At 47.6% G+C, this 17,825-nt stretch overlaps 3 protein-coding genes across 4 annotated transcripts in view; 2 read left to right on the top strand and 1 right to left on the bottom strand.

Moving 5' to 3' along the window:
- Positions 1 to 5,047, top strand: part of LOC119269366 (F-box protein SKIP24-like) — an 8,431-nt gene extending 3,384 nt beyond the window's left edge. Inside the window, exons 3-5 of one of the 2 annotated variants that reach the window (XM_037551177.1) lie at positions 3,771 to 3,933; positions 4,018 to 4,187; positions 4,444 to 5,047. In XM_037551177.1, coding sequence (XP_037407074.1) covers positions 3,771 to 3,933; positions 4,018 to 4,149 — 295 coding nt within the window. In that variant the 3' untranslated portion in view covers positions 4,150 to 4,187; positions 4,444 to 5,047. Of the gene's footprint in view, positions 1 to 3,770; positions 3,934 to 4,017; positions 4,188 to 4,443 lie in introns of those variants that run through there. The other variant, XM_037551178.1, reaches the window with a different exon arrangement.
- Positions 5,048 to 7,589: 2,542 nt separating this feature from the next.
- Positions 7,590 to 10,752, top strand: LOC119269363 (uncharacterized serine-rich protein C215.13-like). The gene is made up of 3 exons (XM_037551175.1): positions 7,590 to 8,215; positions 8,645 to 9,081; positions 9,615 to 10,752. The coding sequence occupies exons 2-3, from the start codon at positions 8,680 to 8,682 to the stop codon at positions 10,272 to 10,274; spliced, it is 1,062 nt and encodes a 353-aa protein (XP_037407072.1). The 5' UTR covers positions 7,590 to 8,215; positions 8,645 to 8,679; the 3' UTR covers positions 10,275 to 10,752.
- Positions 10,753 to 12,016: 1,264 nt separating this feature from the next.
- LOC119269362 (pentatricopeptide repeat-containing protein At2g02980, chloroplastic-like) lies at positions 12,017 to 17,623 on the bottom strand. The gene is made up of 2 exons (XM_037551174.1): positions 16,655 to 17,623; positions 12,017 to 13,156 (listed from the first exon to the last, which is right to left on the bottom strand). The coding sequence occupies exons 1-2, from the start codon at positions 17,621 to 17,623 to the stop codon at positions 12,329 to 12,331; spliced, it is 1,797 nt and encodes a 598-aa protein (XP_037407071.1). The 3' UTR covers positions 12,017 to 12,328.
- Positions 17,624 to 17,825: the final 202 nt, after the last annotated feature.

Below are 17,825 nucleotides of genomic sequence, written 5' to 3'. Positions count from 1 at the left end.
CGACCGTTCCATCTCTCCCAATCTTGTCAAAAAAATAGTTTATGCTCGCAAATTTACTCGTGACAATCTATGTCAGTTGAGTTTCATCCTTTTAGCTTTTGCGTGATGGATCTACCAACCAGGGCAAATCTTCAATAGCCACAGCGACTTATATTTCTTCTTCAACAATAATAACGGTGCATCATCATTAGCACTCACCGTCTCCTCGTAGGGCCTATGGCACCGATGGCTCGGCCTTCTCGGTTCTGCTACTATGGCTCAAGTGGAACCGATGCCTTCTCACTTATGCCTTCTCACAAAAGCCACTCAATTGAACGTAGATTGTCATGAGGAAATTTGCGAACTAAAATTAGTTTTTTTTCACAAGACTGGGAAAGATGAGGATGGAAAAGGGGGGTGAGGCATGCCCCATTGCCGATTGCGATATGACTAGCAGAGCGAGCTAAAGGAGAATAAGATGAGGTCAATATACCTGGGCCTGACGACGTGCGAGGCCGCCCCCTTGTCCATGAACCACTCAAGTTGAGGAGGAAAGGCCGAGCCATGGCTTGGTGCAGCATGGAACATGGTGGCGTGGTCCCATCCGTAGGAAGTGGGCATAGGTGGAGCTGATGCATCGCGGTACATCACCGGATAGGCGTGGTGCTGGACGCTTGGGCGAGGACCTGACAGAGTTGGGCAGTATCCATGGAGCATGGGGTGGAGGGAAGGGCATCCCCATATGAACAAAGTAGTCGAGCCAGGGTTGTTGCCCAGTGTTGCGATCACCGTGAGCACGACCACCGCCGCCGTTGGGGGCTCGGTCGCGCTGCTACTTCGCTCCTATGGGATGCCCTCCAAACCGCCCAACTCTGCTGGGGTCTTTGGTCCTCGCCCCGGCGTCCAACACCACGCCTATCTGGTGATGTATCCCGGTGCATCGGCTCCGCCTACGCCCGCTCCCTATAGGACCATGTTGTCATATTCCATGTTCCACCAAGCCACGGCTCGGCCTTCTCTCCTAATCACAAGTGGTTTGTGGAAACGGGGGTGGGCTTGCATGTCGCCAACTACCCAGGTATATTGACCTAGTCTTATTCCCTTAGCTCATTCTGCTAGTCATATTGTTGTCGGCAAAATGGCTTCCAGTCATTGCTACCGGCAATGCTCAATCCCTCCTTGACCGTTCCATCTCTCCCATATACCCATCTCTCCCAATCTTGTTAGAAACTTAGTTTATGTTCGCAAATTTACTGGTGACGATCTATGGTCAGTTGAGTTTGATCCTTTTGTCTTTTGCGTGATGGACCTAGCAACCAGGGCAATTCTTCTGAGGGGCAATAGCCACGGCGACTTGTAACCCTTCTCTAGCAAAAGCAAGATGCATCATCAGCAGCACTCACCTCCTCGTAGGACACCTATAGTCCCGATGGCTCGGCCATCCCGGTGATGCTACTATGGCTCATTTTCCCTTGGTGCCATAGGTCCTACGATGAGACGGTGAGTGATGTTGATGGTGCGCCACCGTTATTGCCGAAGAAGGGATACAAGTCGCCGTGGATATTGCACCTCAGAAGAATTGCCCTGGTTGCTAGGTCCTTCTCGCAAAAGCCAAAAGGATCTAACTCAACTGAACGTATATTATCATGAGTAAATTTGCGAATAGAAAATTATTATTTTGACAAGATTGGGAGAGATGAGGATGGAACAGTCAGGGAGGGGAGGGGGGAAAAGTGTGCCCCATTGCCGGCCATGATATGACTAGCAAAGCGAGCTAAAGGGGAATAAGGCAAGGTTAATATACCTGGGTTGTTGGCGGCGTGTGAGGCCACCCCCTGTCCATGAACCACTCGGGTTGAGGAGGAAAGGCCGAGCCATGTCTTGGTGCAGCATGGAACATGGCGGCATGGTCCCATCTGTAGGGAGCAGGCATAAGTGGAACCGATGGATTGGGGTACATCACCGGATAGGCGTGGTGTTGGATGCCTGGGCAAGGATCGAGGACCCTGACAGAGTTAGGCGATGAATATGGAGCGCGGGGCAGAGGGAAGGGCATCCCCATATGAACGAAGTAGCCGAGCCAGGGTTGCTGCCCAGCGCTGTGACCAGGGCCGCCGCCACAGTTTGCACTGAGCTGGCCGCCACAGCCGCTGTTGGGAGGCCGGTCACCCTGTCGAAGCACCACCACGATCGTCGTTGGAGTGGATTGCGAGCCCTCCGCATGGGCACGCTTGTAGATGGAGATTTTTGGCAATGATGAGGCATGAATAGGCTTGAGCGAAGGCAGGCAGATGAATGGGCTCGAGCATCCGCAGTGTAAGCGTGCGGTCGTTGACCGGCGACTGGACGTCAAAAAGAGCCGTGGTGATACCTTGTAGGCATCGGCAATACTCGTTGATGGACAAATCACAGTGGACAATCGCCCAGAACTCCTGCTCGAGGTGCATGGTGAGGCTAGCGTCGCTATCGAAGAAGTACTAGTACTTGTGGAGGTGACTCCAGATCGTGTACGCCGTCGACTCAGCCGGAGCGATGATGTCGAGGAGGTCCTCGACAATGGCGGCTAAGAAAACACATCACTATGGTGTTGTCGTCCTCACGCCAGACCGGATCGGAGAGTAGGTCAGCATCGTCTACCTGGATGTGGTTGTGTAAATGGTAGCGGGTGAGCAACATATTGATGAAGGAATGCTAGCGGGAGAAATTGATGTTGTCGAGAGCCAGCTTGAAGTCCGGTGATGTTTAGCCCGTGGATGGAAGGGATGGACCGGCGGCAGCAGGGAGCGACACAAGAGGAAGCGGGCTGGAGGGGTTTGGTCGGAGGGCAGAAAGTGGAAGACTAGCCGTTTGGGAAAGATCATCGGTAGTTGGAGCAAGAGGGCGAGCATTAGCATCACTAGCAGAAAGGTCCATGGCGGGGAGCTCGCCGTCCTCGCTGGTGATGGGAAGGGTCTCAGAGGAGTGAGTGGGACTGGTCGACATTGCTCTGATTACCAAGTTGAAGAATGATTCACGCACACCTTGTATTCCGTGAGTGCCATGGTACATATGCATGGGAGAGAGACATGGATCCTACATGCATGGATCACGCTCAGGGTAAGGCCTAAAGGCTAGGACGTGAAGTTACAACACATATACGGAACGTGACAACTCAACATTCAGTCCAATACAACCATATCTGACAAAGTAGAACACCAAGAAACATGTAGATATTCAGTCCAATACAACCATATCTGACAAACTAGACTGCAGTGACCCCTTCACCATTTCTTACATGCATTTAGGTTTTTGTTAAACCTACCCCAACTTGTTTGGGACTAGAGGCTTTGTTGTTGCTCCTGTTGCCGCTGCTGTTGTTGTTTATTTAGGTTTTTGTTAAAGGTGTTGCTTCAGTGGCTCGAGCAACCGTCATGTCGTATGAAGGAGACAAGACAAATACAAACTTGTGAAGCAGCTCATTAGGAATTTAGGATAATGGACAATGCTTATGGATGCAATCGGCTTTGTTTTAACTTTTAAGTATTGATGTCTTAACATGCTTGTACAGAGTTAAAAAACAAGGTTTATTTATAGTTCAGCAGGCAATAAGCTATACAAAATACTCCATTATCTGCTCACCTGACAAAAACAAATAATCTCTGCAATCCTTCTCAGCCAGGGAAACTGAAGGTTTAGACATCAGTATAAGAATACATCTTTTTCGTGATTTTTTACTTATTCTGGTATGTTTCAGCACTCCTCATCAGTATATACTGATAGTCCAATTTATTGTTGTCGTGAGATGTTGACAGAAGAGCTTCGGTGGCATTAAACGTGTGGCAACCACAAGTTGTTCATGGGCGTCAGAAACAGTTGGTTCAGCAATGCACTGTTCCTGTTGATTCTCGTCTTAGTGCTCTACACATGGAGCTGAAAGTTTGTAAGCAACAAATAGCAACTTACAAGAATGCTTACGTATGTCATCTTCGATTTTGGTAAAATTGCAAATGGTTGACAAGGCTAGCCCTCACCATAGTTGTGCTTTTGGTTCTTTGCTAGAACAAGGAGAAGCTCAAGTTGAATGAGTATGAGGAAGCATTGAGACGAGTTAAATATCATCCTATGCAGAATAGTAGTGATACAAGCGCATCTGGTAATGAGCCACAAGCAAAGCGGAAGAGACTGAAGTAAGACCCATTGTTCACCATCGGATCTTCATTTGCCTCAAGGTACCGCTAAGTAGCTGTCCGTAGCTCTTGATAGCCTCGGCCATATTATGTTTCCTTTTATGCCATTTCTTATTAGAATTTGCATTCGCGTTCACCCTCGGCACATTTTGCTTTCAAGATAGAAGAGCATCGTGTCTCACTTGCACGTACATAGTTCATTATTAGCATAGTTCGAATGGATAACCGGCAACGAGGAAGATATGTGGCCTTTCGGAACTGTTCACAGTATCAGTTTTTTTCCCAACTTTTTGTGCAGATAAAGGCATCCGCAGTGCAGCAAGTGTCAAGATATTCGTTTCGGGGAAAAGAGTCCAAATGCACTGTGGATTCTTCGTCGGTTCATTTGTTTGGGCATGTGTGCGCACATGATGTAGTACGTGGCATTGTTCCTTTCCAGGCAGAATGAACGAATGAAGCTCGACTGATCCCTTCCAATTGCCGAAAGAATCTTATCCTTTTCTTTTGGCGGCAAAAAGGCTATTTCCCCACCAATTGCTGCCGAGAGAATGTTATTCCCATCGAATGTGTACCGTGCAGCCGCCAGCTACTCCGTGTGGACGCCAGCTATTTTCAGAGCAGAATAGTCCGGCCCTGGTGCTTGCCCGTCACGAAATTGTGGGCGGTCGACTATTCTATCTACAGAAGAAGGACGACTGGTCCGATTGGATTTCTTCAGCTGACCGTTGGTTTCTAGAGAGCGTACTGTATGAAACTGTTGGCTCGGTGCTCTTCATGTTGCCTTGCGTTTCGGGTTTGGAGATGTGTGTTAAGTACTCCCTCTGTTTCTAAATATAAGTCTTTTTAGAGATTTTACTAAGGACTACATACGGAGCAAAATGGGTGAATCTACACTTAAAACATGTCTATATACATTTGTATATAGTTTGTATTGAAATCCTATAAAGACTTATATTTAGGAATGGAGGTGGTATAACTCATTCATTTGTATCCTAGTACTAAGAGCATGCTTGGATACGTTTTAGTCCCATGACTAAAAGTAGTGGGACTAAAACTTGCTAGTCTCACCCATGCTTGGATCCAAATACTAAAGAGACTAAAATCTAGTTATTGAGCATTTATTATCCTCCAAAACCTCCAATCCAGAACTAAGGAGAGAAATTAAATGAGGAGAGAGAGAGCTAATACATATTTTAGTAGGTTTCCCATGACTAAAAGATTTTAGCCTCAAGACTAGTCCTAGTCTCTCTTTAGTCAGGGGTGCTTGGAACTTTAGCCTCTAAAAGAGACTATTTTTAGTTAGACTAAAAATAGTCCCTTGTATCCAAGCACCCTCTAAGCGGTCAGCTACTCTTAAAAGCATCCTCGTCCATGACGAGTGATGAGCAGCCTCTGTAAACCTTTTGTGACTCTTAATTTGGATTTTTGACTTAAGATTCATCATTCACTCGGTCTCGATACCATCTGAGAAGTTATTAGAATATGTCAGCCAGTTGACCAAAGAGCCTCAATTAACTAGAAAAACAATAGACGGTGCACGTACAACGTTCCACACATGTCGTGCGAGGCGGCGGCGGAGAAGGGTCGCCGGTCGCGTTCGAGGCCGCGTGAGGCGGCAAGGCCGGCATAGCACGCACCCGGTAGCGATGCCGAAGGCCACGAAGCAGGTTGCTGTCAGGCACAGCAAAGCCGAAATAATCACTCGTCACGCGTCGGACGTGAGAGCATCTACAGCGCCCTGACCCCTCAAACGCCCGCGGACACTTAGCACATCTTAAATTTGCCTTTTTACATCCATGTATCTCATATCCAATATCCTATATCCATACTACGCATGCACGTGATGAACTACTCTACGTGATCAAACAATGTACAAAGAAATCGGCATGAAACGGAGAATGAAATGCACATAAACTCACTTTACATCATCCAAAAGATCGGCACAGTTCATCGTCGGACAAGTTCAAACAGTAAAAACGATAATCAAACATAAATAGAGACCTTCTTCACCACTTCCTTGCCGCCGGCTCTTTGCCCTTCCGATCTCTGGCGCTGTTGTAGGAGTCCACGGCTGATGGAGGATCGTTCGATTCGTCGGATGAGGAGACGTGGTCGTCGTCGTCGGAGGAGGAGGAGTTGACGATGACGAGGCCCTTGAGGCGCTGGATGACTCGGTCCTGCTGGCGTCTGAGCTTGGCCAACCGAGCCGCCTCCGCTGCCTTCTCTGTCGCCTCCTGCTCGGACTGCTCGATGGCAAGCCGGAGAGCCTTCGCATTCTTCCGGCGGAGCCGCCGAGCGTCCTTCTCCGCCGCCGTAAGCGATCGGCGGTAGACCCACTGGAGGAGCCGCTCGTCCTCGTCGGGCTCCGCCGGCCCACGCCGGCGACGGACAAAGCTCTCCACAGCATCCCTCTCCCTTGCCCGCTGCCTCTCGCGGCAGGCGGCGGGCGCCTCCAACTCCAGTGTGCGCGTGCGAGCCGGCGGGGCATGCACAAGCACCCACAGCTGCCCACGAAGGGGGCAGCCGGCGGGGCGAGAGGACGGCGTAGGGGAGGCGCGGATAGCGCCGGCCGCCTATCGGAGCTGCCCATGGGCCAGGAGGGGCCAGCGCCGGTGTCCGAGATGCGCCAACGGGGAAGCGGCGGCTGCGGCGAGGCTGCAGATCTAGAGTTGGCCCCGGTGTCCACCTTGGACCGCTCCAAGGCGATGCGGAGGGCAAGCTCGTACTCCGGATCCACCTCATTGTCGGAGCGGCTGCTGGAGCTCGACATTGGCCAGATTCGATCGGAATCGGTGAGGAAAGAGGAGAGGACGGAGCGCGAGAGGAGAATGGGTGAGATATGGTTTTGAATCAACGAGGCCGATGGGGTTTCTTGTGGGACATCCATGGATCGGTGGTGGGCCGGGCTTGTCAGACGGACGCGACCGGACATGCCCGGGCCACCCATATCCGCCCCATATTTAGGCTGAATATAAAAAGTGCCGGTAAGACCGAACATTTGAGACTCGTTTAAGACGTCCGTTTGAGATTGAAAAACGTGACTGGACGACCCGTCCGAATGTAGGAGACAGATTTGAGCGGTGACCCCAAAACAGGGCAGGAAAAGATCCCGATCGCAAAATAGCCGTGCCGATCGTACCCGCCGGCTTGATCACTCCCCTCCCCGGTCCAAAACAGGACGAGTCGGAGTACGACAACCGCCTCCCCCCCTCCCGCCACCCCCGTCTGAATTTTCCCCGGGCGTCCGGCCGACGTGGCGCGCCTTCCGTGCCGCACCTTCTTCCCGCCGCGCTGTACCTGTTGACCCGGCCGCCCCCCGCTGCACCCGGGCCCCACGCGCTGGCGCCCAGCCTGTCACCCACTTCCCTTCGCCCGTACCCTGGCCCCACCCGTCAGGCGGCACGGTATATAACCCCGGGACCCGACCCGCTCCGCCCTCTCGCCGCACCAATAGCCAATCCACGCACACCCGCTCCCGTCCCGCAAGCCTCGCTCGCCCTGATCCGATCCCCAAATCCCTCGCCGTCGACGCCCCGAATCTCAGCTCCGGTGAGGCCGACCCATTAGCAGGGCGTGACCTCGGCGCGCCCGCCCTCCTTCCCGCCCGCCGCTCCCTCCTCTCCGCCCGCCGTCGTCCCGGTCGCCGGAACCCGACAAGTTGGATATCTAGGAGGCACCGCAGCGTTGCGGCGCCCACCGCGCGGACACCATGTCTGCGGCGCCAGCCGCGTACCCCACCACCAGCCTCCGCGCCGTCGCGTCCGGGAACTCCTTCTTCCCCTGCTCGCACCGCCTCAAGCTTTCCTCCTCGCATCGTTTTAGTAGTAGTAGTATTGGCAATCGTAGTAATTGCCTCTGACGTTTGCCTCCCCCTCGTCGCCCACGACCTTCGGTTCGATCCGCTCCTTGTGCTCGTCCTGAGGATTGTCCGGTTGTGAGGGCTAGGTGCTACATCTCTGCCTTTTGCGTTTGCGCGGGTTTGGTGTCTGTGTTCAATTTCGATCAGCAGGTCCGATCGAAAGAGATTTGGTCTGTTGGAGGTGGTGATTGCTGTCTCTCCAAGGAAAGAGGTATGGGAAATTTGCCTGGTCATTTTTTCTAGTATATGTGAAAATATGCCAGTTTACTCTTCTGGTGGAATTGCAAATGCAATGAAATTGTGTCCATATCAATGATGGAATTACGATTCTTTCGAATATTTATTGTCTTATGCAGTTATACTCGTTAATTATATCATGGAGTGAATGCTTTAGTTGCTTAATAAAATACTACTCGCTTGATCCATATTAATTTTCGCTGCTTTAGTACAACAATTGATATTTGGTTTACCTACTTTGCCAGAAATGTTGACTTAGATCGAATGAACTTAAATACGAGCAATATATGTGCACCTATTTCTATCGTATGGGCTTCTTAACTTCATCTAGTAATCTAGGGTGTGGTCCTTAAGAAGTCCTTTACTTGTTCTATTCTAATTTTTGTTTTTCCCTGCTAAGCAGGAAGTTGTCTTCTGAACTTCGGATTTAGCTTGTGGATGGGCGGACCTTTGGTAGACTGCAGTGCCGAAGGTGTGAGCGGCAGCTCATGTCTCAGCCGCAGCACCTGCGAAAAAGCAGGTTTTGAGCACAGCTCTTGTGCTCTACCTGAAGATGAAAAGTCTGAAGCTGGAATAGCATCTGTGAAAGATGATTTGGTTGTCAAGGAAATCAGTTTGGCTCTTGCTGAGGTGATGCGTGTCTATAATGACAATGATGATGAAGAGACAGATCTGAGTGAAGACTCTGACGAAAATGGGGATTCACTTTCTGTAGAATCAGATTCGGCTGATGATTTGGTTGATATTGACACTGAGGTGGTCACATCGTCAGCCTTAACTGCCGGGAATGCGTCTAAATCATCAACTGGAAATTCAGAGATTGGAAATTCCTCAACCAATGTAAGTATTTGATTGCAGTACACGCATGGACTCTTCCTAATCTGTCTTATCTTGCTAGCCAAAGCGTTTCTTCTTGTCATCTTTTTGCCAAAAAGATTGGCAATAGGCCAATAGCTATGCGGCTCCTCATATAAAAATGTGCTTTAAGTGTTGGACGCTTAGTTTTTAACATATTGACTCTTGCTTCTTAGAACATATTATTACCTGTTTAGAATTTCGGGTAGCTAAATGTAATTCTGCTCTTATGATTGGCTGCTCCTTTTTCTACCTGTTAGGAGGTATCATAGCTTGTCATTGTATGGGTAAATTGATTGTGTTGATACGATCTTGTCATCTTCGATATTTGTTTGAATTGACCCGAGAATGATGTTGTTATTTTTTTTCTACTCTTATTTCTTAATATATTTTTCATTCATTATTGTCCGACTGTTGCTCTGAATTCTGAAAATGAGTATGACCACATAGTGTTATTGCTTGTGTTAAATGTTCTGTTCTCTACTTGGATGGTGATTTGTAACATACTGTATATGCAGGGGACTGAACTGTTGGTTTCTGCAATGAAAGGAAGCCGTGCAAAGCGGGGAATTGTGACAAAGTTGAGTGTTTCATGGGCCCCTGACGTATATGATCCTCCTGTTACTTCTGACTCACACACAGTGAAGCCGCACCAGAGAAGTTCAAGGAAGAGCCACTACAAATACAAGCCCCCAAAGGGCAGCAGCAGCAGCAGCCGCACTAGCAGTGGCAGCAAAAAGGACAAGAAGCATTCTCACCACAGCAGCAGCAGCAGCAGTAAAAGAGATAAGAAACCTTCCCACCGCAGTAGCAATGGTGGCAGCAGCAGAACTGACACTAGTGATCCTCACCATCGGAAGGCATATGGCAGCAGCATTACCAGCAGAACTGATACTAGTGTTCCTGAATATCATAAGTTATCGCCGTGGCAGCCACCGGCTAGTGCCGCAGTGGAAGAAGCCATGCCCCCTGTACCTGTTCTGAAGGCCATGGAACAGATCAAGCGTAGCTCCAGCTGCTGCAAGGAGCCGCCGATAAGCATGAAGGCCATGGAACAGATCAAGCGTAGCTCCAGCTGCTGCAAGGAGCCACCGATAAGCATGCTATCACGCCAATTCGTGGCTGCCAAGTACAAAGGGATGTTTTCTTTCTTGAGTCAGAACCAACTTGCTTCTTGAGCATATGGCGGGGGCCTCCTGCGCTATTCACAGGCGCGCTTCTGGTTATCAGCAAAGCTTTCATGTTGGATGGTGTTTTGATCTGTGAACTTTTGTTTGGACATCAGTGGACATGGTTTTGAAAATTCTTTGGTTGACGTATGCACGACCTTGAGATTTTAACCTGTCTTTCCTTATTATTAAAATAAAAACTGTTTTGCTCATTTATTTATGTAATATATAAGCATGTTATGTGTGTAATTTCTGTAATAAGCATGCTATGCGTGTGCATTCTGTTTTCTGTTTTGAGTTTGGGCATTATTACATCAGTTAAGCTGATTCCTTCATGCCCTGCAAAAAAAGAGCCGATTCCTTCATGGATCAGATAATGACTGAAGTAAAGTAACACATGGAGGGATGTATGTAACCCATGGTAACAATGTATCTGTGGATGTAACCACTTCCCCAGTGTAAAATGAAATACACAACATTTCAGTAATCTTAGCTTCGGTTCTCGTCTGCTCTTGCTGCGCCAAGCTGTCATCTCTGACCGTCTCCATCCACATGAGAAGCTCAATCGTGCCGACATGAAAAGCTCAATCGTGCCGTGCCGTCAGAGCCAAGTAATAAGGTTACGAACTTTTGATCGTTGCTTCCAGTTCCGGTCAACCGACGGCACGAGAGCTTTGGACCACGACATGTTCCTCCGCCACCTTTGCCTGGCAAACACGACATGTTCCTCGGTCACCTTTGCCTGGCAAACACGACATGTTCCAGTATGCCGACCTTGGGTAGCCCGAACAAGCCGGCTCTTGCACAGTGTTGGACCTTTGGGACCCCTGTTGCCTGCTGGGGCTGGGAGCACACCATGTGGAGGGTGTAGGACTGAGCATCATGGTGCCCCTGAAGTGGCCATATTGACATAAAGAAACAAGTAAACATTAATCAAACATTTAGGTGCATGTGCATCCAATGATAGTTCCAGATTTGACTTATAAATGGTGTAATGAGTAACGCAACCGGCCTTTATTAACGCAATGGACAGAGGCATTTAAACAAGCCATGACAGCAATGCAGTCGCCTTCTCTCTCTCTCTCTTTTAGGTTGATACAACGTCCAGTCTATCACTAATGTAGCTTGTTTTCTAGTTAGATAATACAAGGCACTAGCACTGGAGATGCAGACGACAGGACGCAACATCGAATTCTGGTGAGAAGAGGAGTACCTCGACGATGTAAAATATGTTTCGGTAACATTGGAACCCCCGTGATATGCGAAGTCCCTTTCATCATTTCTGGAACAGTTTTCCATTGAAGGCATCACATACCCAGGGCCTTGTATAATCAGATATAGGTGATTAAGTACGTTACGCAATCACCAAAAGTCCTAGCAAGAAAAAACTTTCGCCAATAAATCTATGGGAACGAACACGGCCCCTCAGAATGATTTCTTGGTCATATGATTTGCTTGTTATTTTTGTCACTTCAGGGCAATCTGGGCAAAATCTCAAGTTCTTTCACTATGCTCAACTTCTTTTCCTCTTCACCAACATCAGGCTTGAGGTCAGACTGTACCCAGTCAGCTCCCGCACCAATCTTATCTCCTTGATTTCAGGGAGTGAACCATCACTCACCATAAAGAAGCGGGTAAACATTAACCAAACATTTTAAATGCCTAATGCATCCAATGGTAGTTTCAAAATTGACCAATATGTATAGATGGTGTAATCAGCGACGCAACCAATATTCGATAATGCATGGACAGAGACATTTATAAAAGCTATGACAGCAATGCAGTCGCCTTTTCTTTTAGGTTGATACAACATCCACTCTATCATTAATGTAGCTTGTTTTCTGGTTAGATAACACTATGCACTAGCACTGGAGATGACAGGACGCAACATCTAGTTCTGGTAAAAAAACATTTACCTCAATGATATAAAGTTTATTCCAGTAACATCAGAACCCCAGGTATCTGCACAAGTCCCTTTCACCACTTCTAAACAAAATTCTTTTCAAGGTATCACATCTCCGGCTTTGGATAATCAAATGTCAGTGATTCAGTACGTTAAGCAATCACCAAAAGTCCTTGCAAGAACAATTTCCTCCAATAAACCTATGGAAACGTACACGGTCCCTGACAATGATTTCTCGGCCATATGATTTACTTATAATTTTTGTCACTTCATGGCAATCCGGACAAAATCTCAAGTTCTTTACCACCCGAATGACATGAGGTGCCTTTGTCTTCAGCAACCCATATGCGATGGCTAGCCTCTCACTATGCTCACAAAGTGCAATTTCTTTTTCCTCTTCACCAACATCATGTAGAACGGCTGCAGTCCAAGGCTTGTGGCCAGATCGTAGAACCTGGTCAGCTATTTCCCTCAGTACCACTCTTATCTCCTTTATTTCAGGGTGTGAACCATCACTCACCACAAATTTGTGCAGATAGCCATTTATTTCAATTGAACTACAGCCAGCAACGACAGTAACATTGTTGTCCTTCATCTTTTTCCTCATATACCTCACTCTGTCCCACTGGGAGTTCAACGCATACAAATTGGATAGGAGAACATAGTTCTCTGGATTCCGCGGTTCCAACTCAAAGAGCTTTTTAGAAGCCAATCCTACTATATCAGTTCTGTTCAAGCTTTTACTCGCCACAAGAAGATTCCTCCAAATTACTGAATTTGGTAAGATGGGCATGCCTGTAACAAATGAATAAGCTTCATCCAAAAGGCCAGAACGGCAGAGAAGGTCAACCATGCAACCATAGTTCTCCATTGAAGCTTTAATTCCCATTTCTTGCATAGTAGACCAATATCGCCGGCCATCATCAACTAACCCATTGTGAGCACAGGCTGACAACACACCTATAAAGGTGACATTATTGGGTCTAATCTGAAATATAAACATGAGAATTTAGGAAATAGCTATTATAATGGTTTGCAAAGACTGAGTGCTATGATGATTTCTTGCGAAATGAAGTAGAGAAGGGTTGTGGCATTCTTCCCCTAAAAGGTGCACATCCATCGATTCCCTCATCTATTGTAGTGCTCTGTTCAGAGACCAAGGAAGCTATTAGTTTGAGTTCCTGATTTCCCTGATGCCGACTAGATTGCTTACCGACTTGAGGGAGGGCAGTACAGAGCAGCAGCCTAGGGATAAACAGGAATTCAAGTTAGCTTTTCTGTTTTCTGAATTTTACCCATCTGAGAGTCCTAGTCTCGAAAGGGCGCCTTGGCCATACAGCCTTATCGAAGAACTGATCCAAAAGTTGTGAGCCGACAGAAGGGGAAAGATAGCAGGTTTCAGAAAGGAAATATTCCAATGGTTACACTACCTCCATCCCGGTCAATGACGGGGATTTGTGAAGGTATCAAACTTAAGCTATCTATAGAATGACAAGTTTTGATGTAGCTTCACGTCTACCTACACCAAAGGGTTTCTATAGTATGCCGAACTAGTGACAATACCAAATGGTCAATGCCTACCTCAAAGGTTTGCATCTATAGAGTTACGAATTGCCTACGGTGAGTGTTCCTTCTGCCCCAATGGTCTACCAAAACGGAAATGCCTTCCATAAGATGATGAAATCGTTTTTCTACCTTCTGCCTCTGAGGTTTCCCTTCTCTTCCAACATTCTTGAAACATGACAATCAAACTATTACATATGAAGGACAAGTCACAAGTAGATTCATTCCATCGCCAAAACTAGACCAGTAAACAATTGCATCGAATGTCAAGTATTGGGAAAGGTACAAGGTGTTTTGGCCACCCCTCAATTCAAGAGAAGAGTACTGATTGAATCAAGAAGAAAATCCCTGTTCCTATCTTTTTACTTGAATGATTAAATGGAAAGTAGTGGCATCCTATTACCCTAAAGGGTAAGTTGTGTTGAAGTCAATCAAAGGCTGAACTACAGTTGCCCTTTCATTCACCTAGAATTTTTGCTTGCTCTTAGGGTGGACCACATCAGAGGTATTGGAACTACGTTTCACATATCCTTTTTTTCTTAGGAAATACTACGATCCAGTAGCTATAAATAGAAAGCAGAACCTCCTAATGTCTATGCATAGAAAGAAGGAGTCCAAGGACCGATTCATAGACTGTGCTAACTCCATGTGTAGCTTAGGAGATGGATGGGGGAAAAGGCGTCATAGGAAGGAATGATCCAATACATCCAGATAGCCAAGAAAAGACACTTCTCTCGATTGGTCTCCGTCCTCCCGTACCTCCTAAAACAACGGTAGTTTGCTTCTTTTCATTGAATTGTACCTAGCCCAAGCGCTTATCTATTTAGTACTTTCGAGTATCACGCAACAACTTTGAGTAAGAAAGCAACTTGACATTATGATTCCCGAGAAGAGGATTCATATTATAGTAGGTTTATTTTCCACTTCTAGGTCCCATCCTTTTTTTCGGGAAATAGTTTTTTTCATTTTCCCATCGGCCTAGAATTGCCTTTCCTTCTCCTTTTGATTCTCGTATTATTATTACTTTGGTTACTTAATAGGGGGATGATTCATCGTGTAACCCGTCTCCCCAACAAGTAATAATAACCCATTCCCCCAACGAAGAAGCCAAAGAAATAATAATGATACAAAAATCAAAAGGAGCAGCAAAGAATAGTCAAAAAAAGGAGAATCAAAGGCAATTCTAGGCCGATGAGAAAATGAAAAAAAATCCAAAAAAATATGGAACTTGGAAATGTAAAACAAACCTACTATAATATGAATCCTCTTCCCGGGAATCATAATGCCAAGTTGCTTTCTTACTCGAAAGCTGTTGCGCGGTACTCGAAAGTACTAAACAAATAGGCGCTTGGTCCAGGTACAATTGAATGAAAAGAAGCAAATTACTGTTGTTTTAGGAGGTATGGGAGGGCAGAGACAGATCGAGAAAAGCGTCTTTTCTTGGCTATCCGGATTTATTGCATCATTCCTTCCTGTGACGCCTTTTCCCCCATCCATCTCCTACACTATGCATGAAGTTAGCACAGTCAATGACTCGGTCCTGGGACTCCTTCCTATGTATAGACATAAGGAGGTTCTGCTTTCTATTTATAGCTACTGGATCATAGCATATCATAAGAAAAAATGATATGCGAAACGTAGCTCCAATACCTCTGATGTGGTCCACCCTAAGAGCAAGCCAAAATTCTAGGTGAATGAAAGGGTAACTGCACTTCAACCTTTGATTGACTTGGACACAACTTACCCTTTAGAGTAATAGGATGCCACTACTTTCCCTTTAATCACTCAAGTTGGATAAAAAGATAGGAACAAGGAATTTTTTTCTTGATCCAATTTACTCTTTCTCCGGAATTGAGGGTGGCCAAAACACCTTGTACCTTTCCCAATACTTGACCTTGGATGCAATTTTAGTGGTCTAATTTTGACGATGGAATGAATCTACTTTTGATTTGTCCTCCATATGCAATAGTTTGATTGTCAGATTCAAGAATGCTGGAAGAGAAGGGAAACCTCAGAGGCAGAAGGTAGAAAAGCAATTTCATCATCTTATGGAAGACATTTCAGTTTTGGTAGACCATTGGGCAGAAGAAACATTCACCGTAGGCAGTTCGTAACTCTATAGATGCAAACTTTTGAGGTAGGCATTGACCATCAGATACTGTTTATAGAAACCCTTTGGTATAGGTAGGCGTGAAGCTACATAAAAAATTGCCATCCTATAGATAGCTTAAGTTTGATACCTTCACAAATCCCCATCGTTGACTGGGATGGAGGTAATCTAACCATTGGAATATTTCCTTTCTGAAACCTGCTATCTTTCCCCTTCTATTGGCCCACAACTTTTGGATCAATTCTTTGATAAGGCTGGATGGTCAAGGCGCCCTTTCGAGACTAGGACTCTCAGGCGGCTAAGATTCGGAAAAGAGAAAAGCTAACCTGAATTCCTGCTTATCCCTAGGCTGCTGCTCTATACTGCCTTCCCTCAAGTCGGTATCTTCTTCCATCATGAAAGTCGGTAAGCAATAGTCTGCAACAGGGAAATCAGGGACTCAAACTAATAGCTTCCTTGGTCTCTGAACAGAGCATTGCACTAGATGAGGGAACGATGGATGCACCTTTTAGGGGGGAAATGCCACAACCTTGGAAAATATCTTGTATAGAATCGATGGACAGACCCCTATTATGAACCAAGCTTTATGTGGAACAGTTTTACAGTCTTGGCAAATATCTTGTATAGAATTACTTAAGTGCAGTCATCATCAAGAATCATGAGTCAAGTTTATGGTAGCACATTACAAATCTGAAGCTAAACAAAGATGAACTGTCAGTGCATTTCTCCCGTGCAGATTAATGCATATAGCCAGGTTATCACGAAAAGTTGACCGGGTAAACAGAACTATAAACACATCAGTGCAACATTTACCTTAAGCTGGAGCATTCTTGAGAAAAGGCCCAACGCATCCTCTGCAAGCCCATGCATCGCCAGTCCAACTATCATTGCACTCCATGCCTTGGTATCCCTCTCCACCATCGCATCAAAAACCAACCTTGCCCGCTCTATCAGACCGCACTTTGCATACATGTCAATCAACGCGGTGCTCAGCTCAAGATCGACCGTGATCCCCTTCCTGTCTATAAAAGCATGCACCCACCTGCCCAAATCAAGAGCGCCCGCCTTGGCGCATGCCGAGATTACACTAACCATTGTGACCTCATCTGGGTGCACCCCAGCAGCCTGCATGTCCTGAAACAGGTCCAACGCTTCGCTAACCATCCCCACTCTGGAGTACCCGCCGATCATGGAGCTCCACGCGACCAGATTTCTGTCCTCGGCCATGCCATCAAACACGCTCCTGGCCAGCGCAACCTCCTCACACCTGGCATAGAGGTTAAGCAGCCCGGTCTGCACGTAGGGGCTCGGTTCCAGCCCCTGGCGGAAGGCCTGCGAGTGCAGCTGCAGGCCCTCACCAAGAGCCGGCACCGCAGCGCACGCCTTGAGCGCGAACGCGACCGTGAAGCTGTTGGGGGGCGGGGAGCCCGCGCGCAGCATGCGGCGGTAGAGCAGGAAGGCGTCCGCGGTGGGGTTGGTGGGGGTGGCGAGCGCGCGGATGAGGGAGTTGTAGCAGAAGGCGGTTGGCTCGGGGATTTGGTCGAACAGGCTGCGCGCGTACGAGGCCGCCGCGGCGGTCGTGGCGGAGGCGGCGCAGGAGGCGAGCAGCTTGGAGAGCGCGAAGGCGTAGGTGAGGCGCGGGAGGCGGAGCCTGAGCAGGCGCGCGTGGGCGCCGCGGAGCGCGCGGAGGCTGCGGCATTGGCGGACCAGCGACACGACGTGGTCTTCAAGGAGGTGGCGCGGGAGCGTGGCGGCCTCGGGCGGTTTGAGCTGGTGATGCATGCGGGGAAAATGGATCCTCCCCCAAAAGAGCGAGCGAGCTTTTTCTTTTCTTCTCACGATGCGTGCGCCGGCGTGGTGAGCTTGCTCTGATGGACTGGGCCGGCGGTTGATCACATGTCGTGGTTGGTCCGGGTCACATATTGTCTATCCCGTTTTTTTGTGATTTATTATAGGGAAAAACGATGAATTCCGATGCTTCCCG

The sequence above is a fragment of the Triticum dicoccoides genome, chromosome 3A (genome assembly GCF_002162155.2).
Source record: "Triticum dicoccoides isolate Atlit2015 ecotype Zavitan chromosome 3A, WEW_v2.0, whole genome shotgun sequence".
Taxonomy (NCBI): Eukaryota; Viridiplantae; Streptophyta; class Magnoliopsida; order Poales; family Poaceae; genus Triticum; species Triticum dicoccoides.
The sequence above is the reverse complement of the archived record's forward strand: the minus strand, read 5'-3'. Positions and strand labels throughout refer to the sequence as shown.

What these genes read in the sequence shown, in the direction of transcription:
- LOC119269363 (XM_037551175.1), top strand. Translation starts at nt 8,680, where the DNA reads ATGGGCGGACCTTTGGTAGACTGCAGTGCCGAAGGTGTGAGCGGCAGC. An exon ending in TTGGAAATTCCTCAACCAAT is followed by an intron (nt 9,082 to 9,614) that starts GTAAGTATTTGA and finishes CTGTATATGCAG; the next exon opens with GGGACTGAACTGTTGGTTTC.
- LOC119269362 (XM_037551174.1), bottom strand. Translation starts at nt 17,623, where the DNA reads ATGCATCACCAGCTCAAACCGCCCGAGGCCGCCACGCTCCCGCGCCAC. An exon ending in CAAGAATGCTCCAGCTTAAG is followed by an intron (nt 13,157 to 16,654) that starts GTAAATGTTGCA and finishes TTTATATTTCAG; the next exon opens with ATTAGACCCAATAATGTCAC.